Here is a 22,464-nt window from a genome sequence, read left to right as displayed (position 1 = left end):
TAATTTGTCCACAATTCTAACAAGTCAGCTGGTTGTGGGAGGTTCCCTGGCATATTATTTGGGTTGGTTGGTGGGTGACAAGCACCAAAGGAGGCCATATAGGGACATCCGCTGCCTCAGCCAAAAGCGTGGCAGAAGAGCTCCGTCTTACAGGCCCTGCGGAATTGAAGAAGATCCCGCAGGGCCCTGATCTCGACTGGGAGCATGTTCTACCAGGCTGGGGCCAGGGCAGAGAAAGCCCTGGCCCTGGTCGAGGCAAGAAAGACATCCTTCGGGCCAGGGACAACCAGGAGTTGTTGGTCCGTAGGGCGTATATGGGAAGAGGCAGTCCCTCAGATACGTTGGTCCCAGGCTGTGTAAGGCTTTAAAGCACCTTGAAGCAAATCCATAAGTCGACTGGCAATCAATGCAGTTGGCGGAGCACCTGCCAAATGTGAGCCCGCATAGGTGCCGACTTCAGCAGGTGCACTGCCGCATTTTGCACCAGCTGTAATTTCTGGGTCAGCCTCAAGGGTAAGCCTACGTAGAGTGAGTTGCAGCAATCAAGCCTGGAAGGGACCATTGTGTGGGTCCTGGGGGGAGAGAGAGGGTCTCAGCAGCCTTATCTGCCTAAGATGGAAAAACGCAGATCTGGCAACTGCTGTGACCTGGGCCTCCACAGAGAGAGAGGCATCCAGTGTTACCCCCAGGCTCCTCACTTTCTGGGTCGGCACCAAGGGCACCCCTTCCAGTGTGGGGAGTGATACCCACATCCACTCCCCCCCCCCCGACTCAGGTACAGGACCTCCGTCTTCGATGGATTAAGCTTCAACCGGCTCTGCCGCAACCATCCAGCCACAGCATCCAAAGCCTCAGCCAGAATGTCAGGGGCAGGAGATGGATGGCCTCCATTAACAGATAGAGCTGGGTGTCATCCGCATACTGATGGCAACCCAGCCCATAACTCCTGGCTAACTGGGCGAGGGGGTACGTGTAGATGTCAAATAACATTGGCGAGAGGATATGGCGTATTCATGTATTCCTGTTAAAGGGAGGAGCCACGGCTCAGTGGCAGACTCTGCCCTTTCTCCCTTGGGCCTGGAACTGCCTCCCAGAGTGCCAGTGAGTGATGCCCCTTCTCCCGCTTCCTTCAAATCTACCTTTCCCATGAGGTCTTCAACACAGCCCTCCACCTTCCCTACCAGAACTCAGTTTAAGCATGTGCAAAGGACTGAATGCGTATTCGTCCCCATTCGTCTCCACCTCTCTTCTTTTTGTTGTGTCAGATTTTAGATTATACAAGTGGGGGTCCACAAGACTCATGGGGAGGAATCCCACCCACCCCACCCTCTCACCAAACCCGGCATGGCCCCCAGGCTCTCCGGCAGCCAACCCCCTGCCCCAGGCTGCTTCATTGCTGCTGTGGCCCCCGGGCTCTCTGGCAGCTCCTGTTGGGCCTGGTGTGGCTCCTAGGTTGCTTTGTCACTGCCGTGGCCCCTGGGCTCTCTGGCTGCTGCCACTAGGCCTGGTACAGCCCCTGGGCTCTCCGGCAGCCACTGCCAAGCTCAGTGTTGCTCCCAGGCTGCTTTGTTCCTGTTGTAGCCCCCGGCCTCTCCAGCAGCCACCACCAGTTTCAGCGGGGCCCCTGGGCTTTCTGGCAGCTCCTGGGCTACTTCATTGCTGCTGTGACCCCCAGGCTCTCTGGCTGCTAGCCAGGCTTCCCAAGTACTTACCGTGATTCGGCGGGGGATGAAGACGTCTTCGCAGGATCATTCCTGCGAGGACAACAGACGTGCCACACCATGCCGTCGCCAGGAAGTGACGCCAGGCGACGCTCTGGCAATGGGGCCAGAAACTCGATGGTACCATCGAGTTTCTGGCCCCATTGCCAGAGCATCACCCAGTGTCATTTCCTGGTGACGGCATGATGCGTTACAAGGAGAAATGTTCCGGCCGGGGAGCATGTGTCCCCCGCTGGATTGCGGTAAGTACTTGGCAACCCTACTGCTACCACGTGGTGCAGTCCCTGGGCTGCTTCATTGCTGCCATGGCCCCCAGGCTCTCCAGCAGACACTGGGTAAGAAGGAAAAAACTTTATTTTTTTGGAGTGATTTAACCTCCCCGTGTATTTTTTTAAACACTTCAGATTTTTCTGCAAACCTGAGGAGTGCCCCAAGTTTTCTGAAAAATATGTTTAGCCACCATGTGGCCCCGATCCACAGATTTAACTATCCACAGATGGGGGCCATGTGTGGCTAATAGTACATAGATGCTCCTCAGGGCAGAGATCTGCCATCTGCTCTTCCTAGGGTTGCCAAATCAAAACTCCCTACCGGCGGGGGATCGTCTTGCCGGTCCGGGAGCCGCTCTGGGATGCGCGCGCGCGCGCCACCAGGACGTCACCAGAAGTGACGTCACACGCTGGGCGGGGCCACGCCATTTGAAGGGAAAACAAAGAGTTTTCCCCTCAAATGGCGTGGCCCCGCCCCCAGTGTGCGACGTCACTTCTGGTGACGCGCACGCTGGGGCGGAGTTCCCCCCGGGCCCGGATTCCCCCGCGTCGGGTGATGGGTCTCCGGGGCGGGGGGAATTCCGCCCTACCGGGGGGGTTGGCAGCCCTAGCTCTTCCCGTGAAGTGCCATGCATATTTGTGACACTAAATAAAATAAATATCTTCATGTCTCTGGCAAGCTGAGCTCTGGCTCATGACAGCTTAAGCAGTAATAAATGTTGCAGACTAAATAACTCACAGTGCCTTAAAGACTTCTTTACGCTGTCCTGCAACGCTTTGACTCGACTGGCCTCAAAGTGAAATGGGAGAAATGTCTCCTTGGGGTTTCTGAAGTGGACTTCCTGGGGTTCCGGGTAGACGCTGCCGGCCTTCATCCAGCTAAAGACAAACTAAAGGCCATCGTGGAGGGCCCCGCACCCACTTGTAAAGCAGAGCTACAGGCGTTCTTGGGACTAATAAATTTTTACCACGCCTTTCTGCCGCACAAGGCCGCAGTTGCAGAGCCTCTACACCAACTCCTAGATAAGTCGGCTGTGTGGTTTTGAGGCCCGAAGGAAGCAGCGGCGTTCAGGGGGGTGAAAGCGCTTTTGATTTCCAACAACGTCCTGGCCCACTTTGATGAATCCCTGCCAGTGGTCCTTGCGTGTGATGCTTCTCCCTACGGCGTCGGCGCAGTCCTGGGCCACATCCTCCCTGACGGCTGCGAGGTTCCCGTGGTCTATTACTCCAGGACCTTAATGGCCGCGGAGCGCAATTATGCGCAAATCGACAGGGAGGGTTTGGCAATCGTTGCTGGGGTCAAGAAGTTTCACATCTTCGTTTACGGACGCCCTTTCACGATCGCTACAGACCATAAGCCCCTCTTACGCCTCTTCGCTGCCGACAAACAAATGTCCCAAGTTATGTCGCCCTGGGTCCTCAGATGGTCCCTGTTCCTGGCTGGCTACCAGTACTGCCTGGAACACCACCTGGACAAGGCGATGGGCCATGCCGCCGCCCTGAGCCGGCTACCACTGCCAGTCGCAGACTCCAATCCCGCTCCCATGCCTGGGGTCCTGCTCATTGAAAGTCTTCCGGAGCCTCCTCTGCAAGCTGCCGACATTGCTGCCAGGTCAGCCTGCGACCCCCTCCTCTCCCAGGTCTTGGGCTGGGTGGTGAGGGGTTGGCCAACGTTGTCCCTGGGCCCTGAGTTTGTTGCTTTCAATACCTGGAAAGATGAACTCTCGGTCCTGAAGGGGTGTCTTCTGTGGGGAGACCGAGTCATGGTCCCCAGCTCCCTGAGACGGCGGGTACTCACAGCACTCCTCGAGGCGCATCCCGGCATCATAAGAATGAAGGCACTGGCCCGGAGCTATGTGTGGTGGCCGGGAATCGATGCCGAGTCCTGGGTCCGGAGGTGCCAAACATGCCAGGAAGTTTGACTTAACCCGCCAAACTCACCAACACAGCCGTGGGAGTCAACCCGCAAACCATGGTCCCCGCTTCACATCGATTTTGCCGGACCATTCCAGGGACTTTTGTTCTTAGTAACGGTTGACTCCTATTCGAAGTGGCTGGTGATCAGTCCCGTGTCCACAATTTCTGTGAAGGCCATGATCCGGTCCCTCTGCCGGATCTTCACTACACACGGGCTGCCGGACATGATAGTCTCCGACTATCACTTCACGTCAGTGGAGTTCCAGGAATTCCTCCAAAGGAACTGGTACGGCACATCCGATCTGCGCCCTTCCACCCTGCGACCAACAGCCAGGCCGAGAGGATGGTGCGGACTGCGAAGGAAGCCCTCAGCAGGATAACAGATGGGGACTGGGAGTTACAGCTAGCCCGCTTACTCCTGACCCAGAGGACGACATCTAACCCCATCACCGGCCACAGCCCTGCGGAATTATTGATGGGCCAAAGACCCGCAACCTTGTTGGATTGGCTACACCGGGACCAGGCCCCGGACTCCAGGAGGATGGTGAAACAGCAAGAGGCTCCGAGAGGGTTCTTCCCGGGTGACCCAGTGTTCAACTGGAACTACGGAACGGGAAATCCCTAGTTGGCCGGACGAGTGATCAAAGTCACGGGGCCGGTATCTTACGAAGTATTGACGGACGATGGCAGGCTCTTAAAGAAGCATGTGGACCAACTGAGGCGGCGACAGCTCCCGGAGGCGGGAGAACCAACACCGTTGGCAGCAGGAACCGGTGTCTACATACCCGAGCCCAGTAGTCAGCCCGAAACCCCAAGCATCGAGGAGGCCTCTTCCAGGGAACCAACCCCAGAACAAACGAACCCAGAGCCACTCCGCCCGCCACAACAAACGCCCCAGCCCCAGGTCACAGATAGGCAACCGGAACTTGTAGCCAGTGACCCGGTACCAGCCCCCTGGCATTCCCTCAGAGAGTGCCGACCCCCCGCTTATTTAAAGGACTATATTACATATGTTGCGTCGGAACTATGGGGGGAGGGGTGTTATGTACATGGACTGCCACCAGGGGTCCGCAGCTACAGTCAAGAGCTTAGCTCCTTCAGACAATAGGAACTGAGGATTCTAGTTCCCCCAGCATGAACCAATAGGAACTTTGGTGGGAAATTCAAACCCTCCAATGGAACTGTGGGTGCGCTGGGTGGGTGTGTATATAGTTGGCCTTGCAGGGCTGTTTTGCAGTTCTAGTGTTAAGTACAATAAACGTGTGCAAATGCATGTCGTTGTCCGAGTCCTCCATGCGGCGAACCCAGTACTTTTCAGGGGTCATCGCTAGTTGGAGCAGACATAACAGCATCCTTCACAGTTCAGCCGTTCCCACTGCACTGGTGGTGGTGGTGGTGGTGGTAACGCTGCTTGTGAAAAGGCTTCAACTGAATTATTGTGATACCAGCTTTTTTGGTCACTGTTTCATCAGACAGAGGAAGTGAATTGAGGAAAGGGGCAGGTCGGCAAAAAAAAACAAGTTGATAAGGTAGGCAACAGGAATGCAAAACCCACATCCTGGTTTTGTGTGTTTCTTTTTTTATCTTTTGCTGCATAGTCTCTGAATTGTCCTTTTCTGATGTATTGCTGTTGCAGACTGATGTGGGTGCATCTCTGGCATCTCTACAGCTGGCCAAAACGTTTTGGGGCTGAAATTGGGAACTTCCAGTAGAAATCAGCTCCCACAAATCCACCTCCCCTGCACAGCAATTCTCTGATGCATTTCTCACTTAAAACTCTGCCTCATTTCAATGAGATTGCACAAGAGAGTTTCCTGGGGCATTGTATCTTGGGGTCACATAGATTCTGCTGGCCCTTTCTTGTAGGCCCACTGCTGGGAGCCAGTGTGGCATCATTTGAGTGTCAGACTAGGATCTGGGAGACCCAGGTTCGAGTCGCCACTCTGCAAGGGAAGTTTCAGGAGGGTATTCTTATGACGAGATTAGAACTGTAATGGATTGGAATAGCCCAGGAGGTCTTTCCTATAATGGAAAAAAATTGTAGTCTACTGCAAGGAGTATTCTAGGCAGGGCTCTAGTCGGGGGGGAGCTCTCAGGTACGGAGCTCCGGAAGAGAACCTCTAGGGGGCGGGGCGGTCACGTGGTGAAGCCCCGCCCCCTTCTTTACCCCGCCCTCTGCTTCGATCCTCATTCCGTTTGGGAATGAGGATGAAGCAGGAGGGTAAGTAGCCGGGCCTTCTGACACACTTCCGGTGATGTCAGGGGGTGTGGCCTTCTGTCACTTCCGGTGATGTCAGGGGGCGTGGCATATGCAAATAAGTTATGCTAATGAGTTATGCTAATGAGCTCCGGCAGCTCTTTTTCTACAACAAGACCCCTGATTCTAGGTATTAACTTGCATTGTCTTCGACCCTTGTAGATCTATTTACAACATTGTTTATAGTATACCTTGTCTTAGGCTGTTTGTTATTCGCATTGCCTTTTAATTCTATACTATTGCATTGCTCATTGGATGTTGTATGCTGTAGGAGTACGCTGCCTTTATTATGTAACCTGTTTTGTATCTCAATGAGAAAGCTGGGATATAAATAAATAAACTAATTAAGCTTGTGGGGTGACCCTGGGCCAGTCACACATGCCCAGCCTAACTTACGTCACAGGGTTGTTGTGAGGATAAAACGGAGGAGATGAGAAGGATGTAAGCTGCTTTGGGTCCCCACTGGGTGAGAAAAGCAGGGTGTAAATGGAACAAGGAGCTGCGGTGGCTCAAGTGGTTAAGCCACTGAACTGCAGGCTGTGGAAGGTCGGTAGTTCAGCAGTTCAAGACCTGAGTGTGCTGCATGACAGACTGAGCTCCCGTCTCTAGTTCCAGCTCCTGCCAACCTAACAGTTCGAAAGCAAGAAACTTCAAGTAGATAAATAGGTACCACTTCGGTGGGAAGGTAACAGCGTTCCGTGCACCTTGGTGTTTAGTCATGCCGGCCACATGACCACGGAAACGTCTTCGGACAGCGCTGGCTCTTCGGCTTTGAAACGGAGATGAGCGCTGCAACCCTAGAGTCGGACTTGACTGGCTTTCGAGCAAGGGAACCTTTACCTTTAAATGGAACAAACAAATAAATACACAAACAGCTGTTAGAGTGTCAGGGCCCTTACTTGGATAGCCCAGGCTATCCAGAAGCTAAGCAAGGTAGGCCCTGGTCAGTATTTGGATGGGAGACGACGAAGGAATACCAGGGCCATGACACGGAGGCAGGCAATGGCAACCCATCTCTGAATATCTCTTACCTTGAAAACCCTACGGGGCCACCATAAGTTGAGAGGGGGAAAGTGTTTTCAAATCATAAAACTTGCTTGCAGGTGACCCTGGACCAGTCAGTCACTTTCTCTCTTTCAAGCTAGCACTACCTTACTAGGTTGTTTTGAGGACAAAATGGGAAGAGCCATGTATGCCACCCTGAGCTCCTTGAAGGAAGAAGGCAGGATAAAAATGTATAGATAGACATGAACCTTTAAAGAAAACAATTCAGGCTCCTTGCAGGAGCTGGTTAAACTGGTTTCATTACAGAGCTGCAGAGTTTGCTGCCTGAGCCAGGCTGCTGCAGATTGCTGGAGCCAAGATGTAGGTTTAAGCAAGGAGGTTGTGTTGTGCTTAAAGGCGCCACTCTCAGTGACCCATGCATGCATATACCACGCCTTTGCAAGCCAAAACCAAGGTCCAGTGTTGCTGATGGTGCTTCTGCTCATACTTGCATCAAAATGTACCCTAGTCCTCCTTTGGACTAGGGCTTGGAGCAGATGCTATTTCCATTTTCATTCCCAGTGAAGAAATTGCTTGGCCTTTTCCTTGGCTTAGTTAGCTGATCATGTGCTTTGTTTAGGGTTTGTGCATCTTCTCTGTGAGCTGGTACTGGGGCACAGGTGTCTTCCAACAGCAGTGGATTTCCTATTGTGGGTCTCTGGGAGCTTTATGGTTCTGAAAATCTGTTCTCTACGTGTTGTGTACTGACCTGACCATGTGCGCGATCCGGTTTCAGCCAGTCTGCTCATGCGAAAAGCCTGAGCTTCACTACACCAAAACAATAGACGGTCGGATCCTAGTCCCCTTCCAATCGGGAGACTAGGATCCTAGAGTTAACTCAATCAATGTAAATAAACCTATCACGGGTGTTGGGGTGTGTTTGGGTGTGGTTTTGCTTCAGGATATAAGCCGGCCTGCGAGCTGGCTTCTGTGTCTTGTTCCTGCACTATCTAATAAACCTATGAGCTGATTTCACTACATCATGAATCGGACCCAGTACTTTTCACTACACATGTCAGGTTTCCAATGTAAATGAATTCCTTACATCAGAACTTTGGAACGCCTTGCAAGTTCTTGTGCTGCAAAATTCAGTACTTAAATGAGAGGATTTTTGTCTTTCCTTTCAGTTATCTATTTCTGTTTTATCTTTGATCTGTGCTGTGACTTGGGGTTATCAAAGTGATTCCTTTGCTGATGTGACAAACTGGAGCTTCTGATTCATGAGGATAGTTGAGGTATTTGATTTTCAGGTTGCCTTCTGGTAGTTTAGTAAACCAAGGTCAAATCAACCTTTTCATGTATGTGAAGCAAAGCACCCTAGTTTTACCAAGGGTTAACACAAATAATACTGGGTCTGCTTCAGCTTGCAGGTGTTTTTAATTAGCCTTTCTCATAGGTAATATCTGTATCTCTTTCAAGGCCTGATGTCAGAATGTGGTAATTGGCTAAGTGAAAAACCTGTGCTCAGCACAGGGTAAAAGAGGAGAGTGCAAAAGTGGGCTTGAAGATCAACATCAAAAAACCTAAGATCATGGCATCTGGCCCCATCACTCCTTGGCAAATAGAAGGAGAAGTTGTGGAAGTAGTGACAGACTTCACGTTCCTGGGATCCCAGATCACCGCAGACTGTGACAGCAGCCATGAAATTAAAAGATGCCTGCTCCTTGGGAGGAAAGCGATGGCGAATCTAAACAGCATGATAAAACGTAGAGACATCTCCCTGCCAACAAAAGTCCGCATGGTCAAAGCAATGGTATTCCCAGTAGTCATGTATGGCTGCGAGAATTGGACTATAAGGAAGGCCGAGCGCCGAAGAATAGATTCTTTTGAACTATGGTGCTGGAGAAGACTCTTGAGAGTCCCTTGGACTGCAAGGAGATCGAATCAGTCAATCCTAAAAGAAATCAACCCTGACTGTTCCCTGGAAGGCCAGATACTGAAACTGAAGCTCAAATACTTTGGCCACCCAATGAGAAGGGAGCACTCCCTGGAGAAGACCCTGATGCTGGGAAAGATTGAAGGTCAAAGAAGACGGGGACGGCAAAGGATGAGATGGTTAGACAGTGTCATAGATGCAACGAACATGAAATTGAGCCAACTTCAGAGGACGGCGGAAGACAGGAAGGCCTGGCGTGATCTGGTCCATGGGGTCGCGAAGAGTCGGACTCGACTGTGCAACTAAACAACAACAACAACAATGGGAATGAGAGATTTTTAATTGGAGGAGATCTGTTATATCGGCAAGCACTGGAGTTCTGACTCACCAGAAAGGCATCACTCCCAGCCAGGTACAGCATAAAAGAAGGTGGCCAGCTGGAGGAGAAAATTCTGCTGATAGAACAAACTCTCCAAGAATGGAGGTGGTGAGTAAGACTTCTCCAGTGGAAGCTCTAGAAGGCCTAATCCCCTCCCCCTGTTGCTAAAGAAGCTTTGTCTAACTTGGAAACACTGCGAGCAGAGGCGGTTGTGAGCTTTTCTCCCTTGGAGGCCTCTAAGGTTGTGACAGCCGATAGGAATGCCATTTATTAGGTGATAATATCAGTTTATTAGCTGACTATCCTCGAACTTGAAGGGGATCGGAACCACCTGTTTCATGTGGAATGATGGACTATTATATCGTGAATATGTGCTAAGGACCACTCGAAAGGAAGTAAGCCAGTTTGCCAGCTTGTGGTTCCACATTAATTTAGAGAAGAGACCCTTAAGGCAGCCCATCACATTCCTTTTGTTGGACATTTGGGCATGGGAGAGACATCGGCTAAAGTCAGTCGATCCTTTTATTGGCGTGATATAAACAAAAGCATCTCGACTTGGTGTAACACTTGTGAATATCTGTATCTCTTTCAAGGCCTATCAGAATGTGGTGACTGGAAATCGAAACAAAAACATCCATGACAAAAACAACAAAAAGTCAATTATTTATTTATTTGTTTGTTTATTTATTTATTTATTTTATTTATACTCTCTGGGGTATATATTATACCCCGCGAGCGGGCTCAGGGCGGCTAACACTGCGGTACAATGTACCTAAATGACATACATAAGACTTAAAACTCTATAAAATATCATAAGCAAATACTTTAAAACATAAATTAACAGTTTCTACTAAAGTGCATACAGTACAACACATTAGATGACGTGCTTCCAGATCTCATACTACATTATTACACCACTCATCATCCCTCGCGCCAGAAAGCCTGGCGATGTCCAGGACCAGATCTAAGATCCCAGCCTTCACTAGGATCACTGGTGGTAACAGTGGTGGCGGCTCCTATTAGAAAGCCTGGTGGAAGAGCTCCGTCTTGCAGGCCCTGCGGAACTGTAAAAGGTCCCGCAGGGCCCTGATCTCCTCCGGGAGCTCATTCCACCAGTAGGGAGCCGCCACAGAAAAAGCTCTGGTCCTAGTGCTGGTGAGCCTTGCCTCCTTGGGGCCCGGGATAGTCAACCGGTGTTGGGCCCCAGACCGTAGTGCTCTCTGGGGTATATATGGGGAAAATAAAGATATATATGCAAAATTGTTTACTATAATAATTATGTGGGAAACTCTCTTCTTCTATCGCGCGCACACAACGAATTTTGTGCAATGTAAAAAATATCCATTTCGCAGGATTGCTTTATCTGAGCATGTAGCAATTACAGTTCTTACCAATTTTCACTTATCAACTCTTGAAGGAAACATCCCGTGTTGACTCTCTGATATCAGAACTGTGGGATTTGAACCTGGATCTCCCAGATCCTAGTCCAACACTAACCACTAACACCAGGCTGGCTCTCTAAATGCGTCCTCTGCACACAGTTTGCCTTCCAAGTATGTCGACCCTGTTAAGTATTAAGTTGGTCACCTGCTTAGCAGTGGTGGTGTTCTAATTATCTCTGAAAAAAAGGGGGATGCTGTGGCTAAATGGTAGAGCCTGTGCTTTGTGTGCCAAAGATGTTGTGTTCAGTCCCAAGCATCTCTTGGTTAAAGGAGCCAGTTCTGGGAAAGATATTTTTCTGCCTGAGATACTGAAGAGTTGCAGCCCGTCAGAAGGGGTAGTGGTGGTGGTCCGCTAAATATAAAAAAGAATTCCTTGGCCTGCAGTAGGCTCCGCAAACATCCTTTCCTTTCTGACTCTGTAACGTTTCTGTTTCTGTAACTAGGGGTCAGTATTCCTGGGTTACCTCAAGAACTATTAAGAAAAGTGCACAGTTTGGGTGGCAGTGGCGGGGAGGTAGGGGTACAGAATTCCTTTATTTGTTTCTAGTTCGGCTAAGATACTGTTTCTTGTTCTTGCTAAGATCAGTCCCACTCTTCTCCCCGGCTGTGCTTCCAGTTTCAAAGTCCATGGACAGCTTTCTTCATACAGGGCTTTGTGGGAAGGCCACGTGGTCCAAGTCTGGGATTAGTTTCTATGTCAGAAGATGTTGCTTACAGCTACAGGCATACTTGAGACCCAGCTCTTCTAATTTCTGAATCAATCCACAGCATATCACATAATGGAGGGAGATGTTCAAGGAACAGAGCTGGACCTAGTTTAATAATTCTTCCCTCTTCCCCAGAGAACCCTGAGAGTTGTAAATCTGTGGGGGAGGTGTGGATGGGGAGAGTAGCAGTTTCTTTTTTTAATTTTGTTCATTGGTTTTCATATGTACATAACCATTGTTTCATTTATATACATACATCTTAGAGTCATTTATCTGTTTTCTAACCATTTATACATTCCCAACCATCGTTTTACAAAAATTTCTTCACGTTTCCCCTGTAACATTAAACTCAATTTATCAATTTCGGCTACTCCCATCTATTACTTCGTCTTGTTTGGGGTTATTATCTTGCTTCCAGTATTTCGCCCATTGTATCCTAGCTGTAGTTATTATATATAATATTAAGTATCTTTCATTGTAGTTAATGTGTTCTGGAATCATGTTAAGTAAAAATATTTCCGGCATTAAATCCAGTTTCACTTTTACCATTTCCTGTGTTACTTTCTGTATAGATTTCCAGTATTTCTGTATATTATTGCATCTCCACCACATATGGTAAAATGTTCCAACACTTGTTTTACATTTCCAACAGATGTTGGAACAACTTGCATAACATTTTGCTATTCTTTTTGGTGGGGGAGAGTAGGAGCTTCTGAAAAAATCCTAGCAGCCTGTTTCCCAAGGTTCCTTAGGAGAATCCATGATGCTTATAAAGTAGGTGTTTTGGGGGGGAAATCCATAGTCTTGGATCTGGTGTAAAATTATTTCCTCTCTGCATATTCAGTGTTTTGTTGTCTTGTCTTTGTGTAGGTGGCTAGGATGGAGAAGACTTGGAGCATCACCTAAAGCTGCACACTTACCTCGCGAGAGATTTCTTAGTGTCTACGGCAGGGAATGAAATTATGGTCCTGGTGTTCTGACTGGACCCCCTGGTGGCATTCACAGCTATTGTATATTAATGGGCTGTACCTGAGAGTCCTTTGAGAAATCCTTTATGTTTGGACATAAATGGTGTTGACTTGATGGAGTCGCATCAAGTTATTCATATGGACCCTGACACTGATAGGGACTCCTTGCTGGATCTCAGCTTCCTGACTGAGGAGGAACAGAACGCCATTGCAGAAGTGCTGCAGAGGGACTCACAGCTCCGAATGCTGGAGGAGGGACGAATCAGGTGAGTCAGCTGCCCTGACAAACTGGCTAAGATAACTGACCACCAGTGCAATCCCTAAGCAGAGCTGGACCCTTCAAAGTCCACTGATGGGCAGAGAACAATGTAACTCTGTTTAGGATAGTACTGTGTGTTACCTAAAAGCGGGGCCCACAGTTCAGGTGGGAGAGCACCTGCTAGTATCTGGGAGTGTTAAGTCGGCTACTTAACAAAGAGTCAGAGAGTGATTCAGCAAAAGGTTCAGCTTTATTCAGCAACTCGTAACTCAACTCCAACAGATCAACTCGAATAGCCAGAACAGCTTTTACATTGAAGCTGTTCTGCTTTTAAACTCTCCCGGCTAATGTAGCCACGCCCTATTATACAATATCAACCAATAAGATTGTAGGGATAAGGTCCTATCACGATAGTTCCCGCTCAGGGAACTTGATGGTATGCGATTGGTCGGCTCTTCCTGGGCTACCAATAGGGATTGTAAGATTAGGATCCTTGCCCAGGATGAAGCTTAGCATGGTGCTTCAATTAGGTGATTCACATGCATACAATTGAATACACCACAGGGAGATCCAAGGTCAGATTCCCACTGTGCCGTGGAAGCTTGCTGGGTGACCTTGGTCCAGTTACTTACTCTCTGCCTAACCTACTGCACAGGGTTGTTGTAAGGATAAAATGGAGGAGGTTCCCAAGGGGGAGAAAGGTGGGATAGAAGTGAAGTGATCAAATTTGACAAATCAGATATTACTTGATGGTTTAATAAAAAAGACAGAATTTAGCAGCAAGCTGGGAGTCTATATAATGAATAACAGTGGAATGTTAAAACTTGGAGAAATCATTCTATGTGGGATCTGCCTTGGTGAAGCACTGAAACGGGATCCGAGCCATCCCGCTGTGGAAACCGCAAGAGGTGCTATGTAAAACTACAACATGGAAGAGGAAAACAGAAGAAAGATGGACCACAAAACAGGACTGTTTACATTAATGTATCTATTGGCATGTTTTCACCCTTAGAAGTTTGGTGAAATGTTTATAAATAGAAACTTTTGTTGATTGTGAAACGGTGAAGGAGTTGCAGTAAGCTTTCATAATACAAAGATACAGTTATTATATCACGGTTGTATTTTGTTATTTACCCACCTGGAGGCTGGCAGCCTGGTGTGCAGTTGAGGTAAACAGTTGCTGGGAAAATAACAGACCTTGCCTTCTGCTTGTCTGACCAGAAAACTAATGAATGAACACACAAAAATCTAGCCAGGACAGTTTCCTCCTCTCCACCCCATCAAACTAGCGACTGAAATCCTATTCTGGGATCCATTAAGAAAGTAATGTACTTTCTTTGGGTGGACTTTGGCAAACATGTTTAAATTGCATAAATATGATTCTGTTTCTGCTTGCAGTGCCTGCAATTGTTTTATGGAAGGGGGTTTCTGTGTATGAGAGGAACCTCCCAACTTTGGAGAGATTTTGGAGGCTCTACAAGGCAGAGCTTTTCCAACCCATTTTTGTGGCTTGTGAGCAAGAGATCAATTATTATGATGGCTCTCTTGCTATTAGTATTAGTAGGGCTATTTTTGGTCAGGAACGCACAGGAATGGAATTCCGGCTGGCTTCAGAGTTGGCCATGCCCACTACAGCCAAAATCTCTGCATGCGTGGCTACAGAGGGAAGGCCTGAAGAGCGACACCCCGCCCCCCCGCCGACTCCGAGGTGTGCAGGCCAGGGCCCCCCCTGGAAGGATCGGGGAGGCATTGAAATGCCTCCCTTTGCCTTCCCTGGCCTGCCTTCCCTTCCCTTCAAGGGCCAGCTCGCCAAGGGAAGCCAAGGGAATGCATGGGGTGTGGCCTAATATGCTAATGAGCTGCACTGTCAGGGGTGTGGCCTATTATGCTAATGAGTTCCTGCTGGGCTTTTTCTACAAAAAAAGCCCTGAGTATTAGTATTTGTTTGTGTGTGTGTGTGAGTGAGAGAAAGAGAGAGAGAGATTAGGGTTTTTTTAGTGGATGTAAGCCACTTTGAGTCCTGTTGGTCAGGAAAAAAGCAGGATATAAATATTTTGAAATAAATGTAAATAAATGAACAGTTATTATTTGGCAACATTCAAATGACTGAATGGATACTTTTTTGTGGGCATTGCTGCTGAATTAAAAACCTGACTCTGGAAATATTTCCTACTTCCTTGTGCTAAAGAAAGAAGGACCCCAAAGTGCCCAGCAGTCTCTGAAACATTTCTATTATGCAACATAACAGTGAGAGTCTGATCCTCTGGAAGCATCCCAAATTGTCTCTTTCTGTTTGTTTTCCTTCCCTCAAGCAAACTGCGGGAGTCTGTCTCTGATCCCAGCTGGCTGAAAATCCTCTCCGGGGAATGGTTCTGTGACCTCCAGTCCAAGCGGCACAATCACTTTGGCTCGGACCTTGTCCGGGCTTCTATCCGCAGAAAGAAGAAGCCCAAAGGTAAAGAGACCACTGTGCCACAATACTCTACTACCCCAGCAGCAAAATCCCTCCCAGGCCTTAGGGCCCAGTTTCTCTCCACAGAAAAGGGACACATTTTAAAGACAATAAACATAGCTTTGCTGGATTCGACCGAAAGGCCTATGACTTGTGTTCTGTTTCCAACAGTAGGTGCCTAAGGAAACTCATAACTTCAAAGGCTATGCCACAATTTACTAAGGGACTTTAGGCCAGCCATTCCCCCCCCCCCTTCTGCAAAATGGAGCTAATAATACTAGCCTGCTTTACAGGATTGTTGTAAAAATTATAACACTATAATATGTGTGAAGCTCTTTGAGCACTGAAATAATTATATAAATCTCGGTGTGAGGAAAGTGAAGGCTTTTTTCTTTTTGTTTATGCCCAGTGTGCGGTATTCAAGGGTATAGTCTCTGTACATCAAGGTTTTATGTAGCAGTGATGGCTAATGGTGACTTTTGTGATGCTGTGGATTTTTTTAAAAAATATCATGAGATGATAATGGTCTGAAAGGGGTTTCCTCTGTACCAAAGCATTTGAATGGGGGCCAAAGCAACGGGGAAGCCTGGGAGACCTGGAGCCAATCAGGGAGCCTTCTGCAGAGGAGGAGAAGGAGCACATCTTTGACGTGCAGGATGCTGTGGACGGGTGAGACACTTTGATGTTTGGGTGGGGAAGGGAGGTTGGTGTTTTTTGGTTGGGAAGGTCAATAACTGAAACAGGCTGCACATTTCCTTTTATAATTCCACAAAGAAAAGCACTAGAGACTTACTTTAAAAAAATAATGTTGGGAAACGACTAGATTATATCAACAGACTGCTATAAAGTTGTAATATGATAATAGTCCAGACACACGCACCCCGCCCCTTTTAAATAAGGCCTCTGGCTTCAGGGAGCTACGGCAAGGAAAGTGCAGGGAAAACCAGTGTGTGGACACTCTACTGACACTGCAAATGCCCCTGCAATGAGAGCCACATAGAGAATTGTCTTTGTATGGAAACAGATTAGCCTCAGCAAGCCTGCAGTGGATGCTGGAGAAATTGTCAGTGAGGGCTTCTAGGGAATAATCACTGAAGTACTTTGAACCCCCTTTCGTCTTAGAAATACTTACAAAATCCCTATAAGGGAGGCCGTTCAGCCCTGTTAAATTAAAACTACTAGACAGATTGGGTTTTGTTTTTGAAAACCTAACCGTTGACCACCTAACTGGGTTCTTACTCTGTTGCAGACAGATCACAACCTCAGCAGAGGGGTGGTCTTCTCTTGTACAGATCTGCCTGTTTGCTTTCCTTGTTGTCAGAGATCCTGCTCTGGGTGCCCCTAACCTGAGGTTTCTGGCAAGGTCTTTTTGGTGATGGCACTCTCTCTTTGGGACCAGGGTTGCCCATTTCCAGATGGGGTCTGGACTTTGCCCGGAATGACAACTGATCCTCAGACTGCGGAGATCAGCTCCTTGGGAGAAAATGGCAGCCTTAGAGGGTGGACTCTGTGTCGGATTGCCAGTCCCTCGCTAGAGGTGTGAGATCCCTCGGCCCCATTTTTATCTGTCACAGTTCGAAAGCAAGAAATTGCAAGTAGATAAATAGGGACCACTTTGGTGGGAAGGTAACAGCGTTCCTTGCGCCTTGGTGTTTAGTCATGCCGGCCACATGACCACGGAAATGTCTTCGGACAGCGCTGGCTCTTCGGCTTTGTAACGGAGATGAGCACCGCAACCCTAGAGTCGGATTCGACTGGCTTTCGAGCAAGGGAACCTTTACCTTTACCTTTACCTGAGTGGTGGCGGGAGCAAAATAACATTAAAAAATAGCCATGGGGTCTGTGACATGTCAGTACTCCCAGGGAAACCCTGGAAGTGACTTCATACCTCTCTAGGAATTGCCAGTATCTCTGCCATTTAGGTACGGAGAGAAGGTCGTTCTATAGGATTTCATATGATTTTTGCTTCTTGCTGGGCTTTCTCTGTTCTGCTTTTAATATCTGTTGTGAAATTGTTCCTGGGAGGAAAAACACAGAGCATGCTCCCCCCTCATTTATTCAATGCCTTGTCCTGAAAGAGTAACCATGTTTCTGTTGCCTTGTAGGCTTCCCAGCGAAGGAGTTCCTTCACTGACTTGGTCCAAAGATCCGCAGGTAAGTTTGCTTGGCAGCCACAAGCGGCAGCATGTATGGTTTTGAGCAGGGCCTGAATTGGCCTCGAGCAGCTTTCTTTGGGTCTCAATAGCCTTGGACCCCAAATGTGTGAAGGCTATTCACACACTGGCTTGGATTTTCCTGCTGTGCCAGCCCACCTGCTCATTGCTGGCAAGTATGTGGGGTGGTGTTAAATCAAACATGGTGTTAAATCAAACATGGCATGGGCAACAGTGAGCACAACGTTGCCGGCCTTACTCCTGAAGGTGGCTCCCCTATATGCTGAAAACTTGGGGTGCACATCCTTTAATATTCTTCCCAACTTCTCCTCTTGAGAGCACAGCTTCCTAACTAAAATGTACTGAGCGAGAGGCAGTGAATTCAGCTCATACATTTATTAAAGATACGGAACAAGACAAGAGACCCCGGCTCGCAGGCCGGCTTTTATGTGCATTACACCCACAGCCATGACACACACCCCCACAACCGTGATAGGGTATTTACAGTGGCCGAGAGTTCCATAGGTCCTGGCTAGGACCCTAGACCTCCGATTGGTGCTAGCTAGGATCCGCTTGGCCCATTGTCTCTCGGAGCAAAGCTCAGAGGCTTCGCATGACCGCGTGGCGAGCTAGCTTCGCACGCAGTTGGAGATGAATACATTACACTAACTCTATCGGAGGGGGAGGGAGGATGATTGCCGTGTTCAGAGTGGAAGCTTTCAAGATGCAAATGTTCTGGGAGGCTCAGAGCCCCCATTCTTTCTTTGCTACTGAATCCATGTGACCTTGACACACTGCTTTGGTTGCACTGCTCTTTGTTCTGAAGGGATTTTTTTGGGGGGGGAGTGGTAATATGTATGATTTGCATATACAAATATAAATTGGAATACAGTTGTGTGAGGAGCTGAAACGCAGGCCTCTCTAGATGGCTGTTTTGTCTCTGCAGGATGAAACCCAGTCCCTCGAACAGGTGGCTGAGACCAAGCCAGGTAAACACAAATATACAGAAGATTCTAGTGTTTGTCTTATTTTGTGCATCAGCATTTAAGGGAATGGTGGTGTGCAGTCTGTTTTCCTGGCAAAAGGCCAGGATCTCAGCCTGGTCTCTCTTTTGGCTTTAAATCTTCCCCCACGATGGTTAACCAAAGCCTTTTTGCTCCCGGAGGCCAAAAGGCTAAACTGGCTATTCTGCTGAGACTGCATTGGGCTCGCCCATGGTGTTTGCTCTGGGGTGATGCTATCTTTTATGGGACCCATTGTGCCTGGGAGCAAGGTGATCCCTGTTGTCCAGCTGCCATGGGCATTTAATTGGAGAGCTCATAAACTGTATGCAATGGGAAAAAACCCCTCAATGTTTTGACGAATTAATGGTGCAGATTTCCCCTTCTTGAACATTCTACTAAGTGGTTCTGCTTCTCCTGGTTCTGGGATGGGACAAAGGCACTATGGAAGGTGTCAGAGGCTCTCCCATTGGAAATCCTGTTCCCCCCCCCCCCCAGGTTTTTTACCAGGTATTTTTCAAATATTTTCAAACCTTGGTGAAACCAGATATTCTCAAGAGCCTGAATTCTGTACAGGATACTGGATTTCAAGCTTATGTGGAATTGCTGTGTGGTTTTTTTTTGTGTGTGTGTGTAGTCCATTCCATCAAAATTGGCTTCCAAGACAGCTAACAACCAAGAGAGAGAAAAAGGTAGAATTCACTGGAATAAAATAACACATATGATAGAAGCAGCCGACAGTAGAACAGCAGTAAAATGCAACCCCGCAAATAAAATATCCTCAAAGACTTCCATGATTTAATTTTTAAAAACCTTTCCATTGGTGTATAAAAGATAGTCATGTAGGTGCATCATACATACAACCCTGCTCGTAAACTGTGGATGAGTCAAAAATTGCAGTACAATGGTGCATACTTTGGCAGGTTTTCTACCGTCTGTTACTCAGCTGCTTCCCCCCCCCTCCATCTTTGCAGCCACGAGAAGTGACTCCTTCAGTAGCCTGAGTTCAGAGACTGAGGAAGACGAGAGACAGCAGACCCACCCGCAGCCAGCCATCTTGGTTTCAGTGCAGGTAGGAATATTGCTAGGCAGTCCAATACAGGCTTAAAGGTAAAGGTTCCCTTGCTCGAAAGCCAGTCGAATCCGACTCTAGGGTTGCGGTGCTCATCTCCATTTCAATGCCGAAGAGCCAGTGCTGTCCGAAGACGTTTCCATGGTCATGTGGCCGGCATGACTAAACACCAAGGCGCACGGAATGCTGTTCCCTTCCCACCGAAGTGGTACCTATTTATCTACTTGCAATTTCTTGCTTTCGAACTGCTAGGTTGGCAGGAGCTGGAACTAGAGACGGGAGCTCACTCCGTCATGCGGCACACTCGGGTCTTGAACTGCTGAACTACCGACCTTCCACAGCCTGCAGTTCAGCGTCTTAACCACTCGAGCCACCGCAGCTCCTCAATACAGGCTTACCTTCTGTCAAAAACGAGAAATCTAGTATGGTATAGTGGTTAGACTGTTAGACTAGAACTGGGAAGACCTGGGTTTGAATCCCTGCTCAACCGTGAAGCCCTTAGAGGGAGACCTTTGGCCAGTCACGTAATCTCCACTTAACCTACCTCACAGGATTGTTGTGTGGATAATATGGGGGAGGGGAGAACAATGTAAGCCACCCCAAGCTCCTCGGAGGGATAAAAAATGTGATAGGTGGGATAACTGCAAGCCAAGGTAACAGACTGAATGGCTACTTCACACCCGTTTTCCAATCTGAAAAATGAGACCAAGAGTGGCCCCTCTAATAGGGTGGCTTGGGAGGAGAGAGGATACGAAACGTTGTTGACAACAGCAAACGCTGATGTTTTATAGACAGGTATCTCTGTATATGTAACACACTGATCACCCCTTATTTTGTGCCTGCCAAAACACAGAGCGGCCTGTGAAACTGCATGGCTTTTTACCAGGGGTCGTTTCGTAGAAAAAGAGCTAGGGGAACTCATTAGCATAACTCATTAGCATGTGCCACACCCCCTGACATGACCGGAAGTATGTCATGAGGCCCCACCCCCTGAATGCGCTCGCCCGCTTCGGGAGAGGGGATCAAAGTGTAATACAAGCCTCCTCCAAGACTTGATCACACCAATCTCAACCCTCTCCTGGGTCTTGATGCCTGCCAGTCATTCCCCCTGTCTGGGGAAAGCCACGTCGGACCAAAATACAGTCCAAACTGCTGTAAGGAACACCCGTCCACCCTGAGCACTTACAGGGTGCGTCAAATCGCCATTTTACCCCGACCGGAAGCAGGGGGCGGGGCTTCGTCGTGTGCCCCGCCCCTCACCCAGGGGAACTGTGATCCCCCGCGTTCCCCCCCGAAATGACCCCTGCTTTTTACAAAATAACTTTTTATAAAATGACTGATGTGGCGGATCAGGCTGATTTGGTGGGTGGTTTTTGGATCTACCAGTGATTTCTGTGAATCGAAGAGATTTCCATGCGTGCAGCATGACTTCCCCTGCTTTTCCCCTCCTCCTGCAGCCCCAGAGTAATGGAAGCCAGGAAAATGGCAGGGAAGGCGCTTCGGGTTCATCCCCTCCAAGGACCAACATGACGGGTCTCCAGAATAAAGTGCTGAGCACCAGTTCCTCGATCTCCAGTCTCAGTTCATCCACGGTATGTGCACTAGGGGGCTGTGCTTGGGGTAGCTGCTAGTGTGCTAAAACCCTCTTAGCTTTCCTTCCTCTCCCGAAGGAGACGCAGACCACCAGAGATGAAGGCTGTGTGCAAAAGAGCCCAGGTGCCATCTACTAAACCCCATAGCTAGAAGGAGAACTGTTCCAGCACAAGTGCTTGTTTGGAGATAGATAAAATGGGGGAAGAATCTTGGAGAGAGTTTTTGAACCTCGGGGTGCTTCTGCTTAGGATCCTGCACTTCCCCCCCCCCCGCTTGGTTGCATCTGGATCCTGTCCCTACCAGTGCAAAGTAGTCTGGGAAATGAGAGTTCAATCCCTACTCAGTCATTTGGATCTAGTCACACTCTTTCAGCCTGACCAGCTTCACAGGGTTGCTTTGAGCAGAAAACTAACGATGCCACCCTGAACTCCACGGAGGAAGGGTGGGATAAAAAAGGCCACTGATTCTGACACTCGCTCTTGTTTGGTTGCAGATGAGCGGCAGCCTCATGAGCATTTTCAGCGATAGTGAAGTTGGGAGTGTGGATGTCCGCGGCTGCATCCAGTTCTCCTTGCAGTACGATGCCAAAAAGAAGGAATTGCAAGTTCAAATCATCCAGTGCCGAGACCTTGCGGAAGCCAGGAAACAGCGGACAGACCCGTGAGTTTGGGATTGGGGACTGCTTGTCATTTTCACTTTTTGTCCTGTTGTTGTGATCAAGCCAAGTGTCATGGGGAGGCTATTTTTAAAGGAGGGAACAGGTGTTCTGCCAAGGACTCCTGCCAACCACAAATACCTCTATTTTGTGCAGATCTATGTGTGCAGATGTATGTAAAATGCAACAATGCCTTCCCCAGTCTTTCCATACCTGCTTGCAACACTTCTAATATTGAACTTCTGTATGATTTCTTTGGGTCTTAACTGCCACATAACATGTGAAGCTGCCTTATGCTTAGTTGTTGGAATATACAAGTGTCAACCCTTCTGTCATGAAGGAGTTAAACTGTATATGTATGCCAATGTTACTTAGTTAGTTTAGGACCAATTTGGTGTTAGGCACATTTTCCCCGCCAGAGAGAGGGTTGTACTATTCTTAATGAGGAATGAGGTGACCTTAAGACCAGCCATTGGGTGATCAAGATTTTGGAAGATACTACATGCTGTTTGGCATGTACATTTGGGGGGGGGGGGACACGGGACCTTTGGAGGGACTTCCCTTTTCCTTTGTTCTACTCTCAGACCGGAGAAGAAGAGAAACCCAAGCTGGAGTTTAGAACTAGTTAGGGTGCTGTTATTTTATCTCATGTAACCCTTTCTTAAAACTAAATACGCAGGTGTGCTGTGTTGCTTTATT

The 22,464-nt window shown here is 48.4% G+C and overlaps 1 protein-coding gene across 2 annotated transcripts in view; it reads left to right on the top strand.

Annotated features, from left to right (window-relative positions):
- Window positions 1-22,464, top strand: part of SYTL1 (synaptotagmin like 1) — a 51,282-nt gene that overhangs the window by 12,930 nt on the left and 15,888 nt on the right. For both annotated transcript variants that reach the window (XM_015418609.1, XM_015418610.1), the window contains exons 2-9: window positions 12,483-12,846; window positions 15,152-15,294; window positions 15,846-15,960; window positions 17,397-17,445; window positions 18,391-18,433; window positions 19,420-19,517; window positions 20,975-21,109; window positions 21,604-21,770. In XM_015418609.1, coding sequence (XP_015274095.1) covers window positions 12,695-12,846; window positions 15,152-15,294; window positions 15,846-15,960; window positions 17,397-17,445; window positions 18,391-18,433; window positions 19,420-19,517; window positions 20,975-21,109; window positions 21,604-21,770 — 902 coding nt within the window. In that variant the 5' untranslated portion in view covers window positions 12,483-12,694. The remainder of the gene's footprint in view (window positions 1-12,482; window positions 12,847-15,151; window positions 15,295-15,845; window positions 15,961-17,396; window positions 17,446-18,390; window positions 18,434-19,419; window positions 19,518-20,974; window positions 21,110-21,603; window positions 21,771-22,464) is intronic.

Source organism: Gekko japonicus, unplaced genomic scaffold, assembly GCF_001447785.1.
Source record: "Gekko japonicus isolate JY-2015 unplaced genomic scaffold, Gekko_japonicus_V1.1 scaffold456, whole genome shotgun sequence".
Classification (NCBI taxonomy): domain Eukaryota; kingdom Metazoa; phylum Chordata; class Lepidosauria; order Squamata; family Gekkonidae; genus Gekko; species Gekko japonicus.
This window is presented reverse-complemented; position numbering and strand designations above follow the sequence as displayed.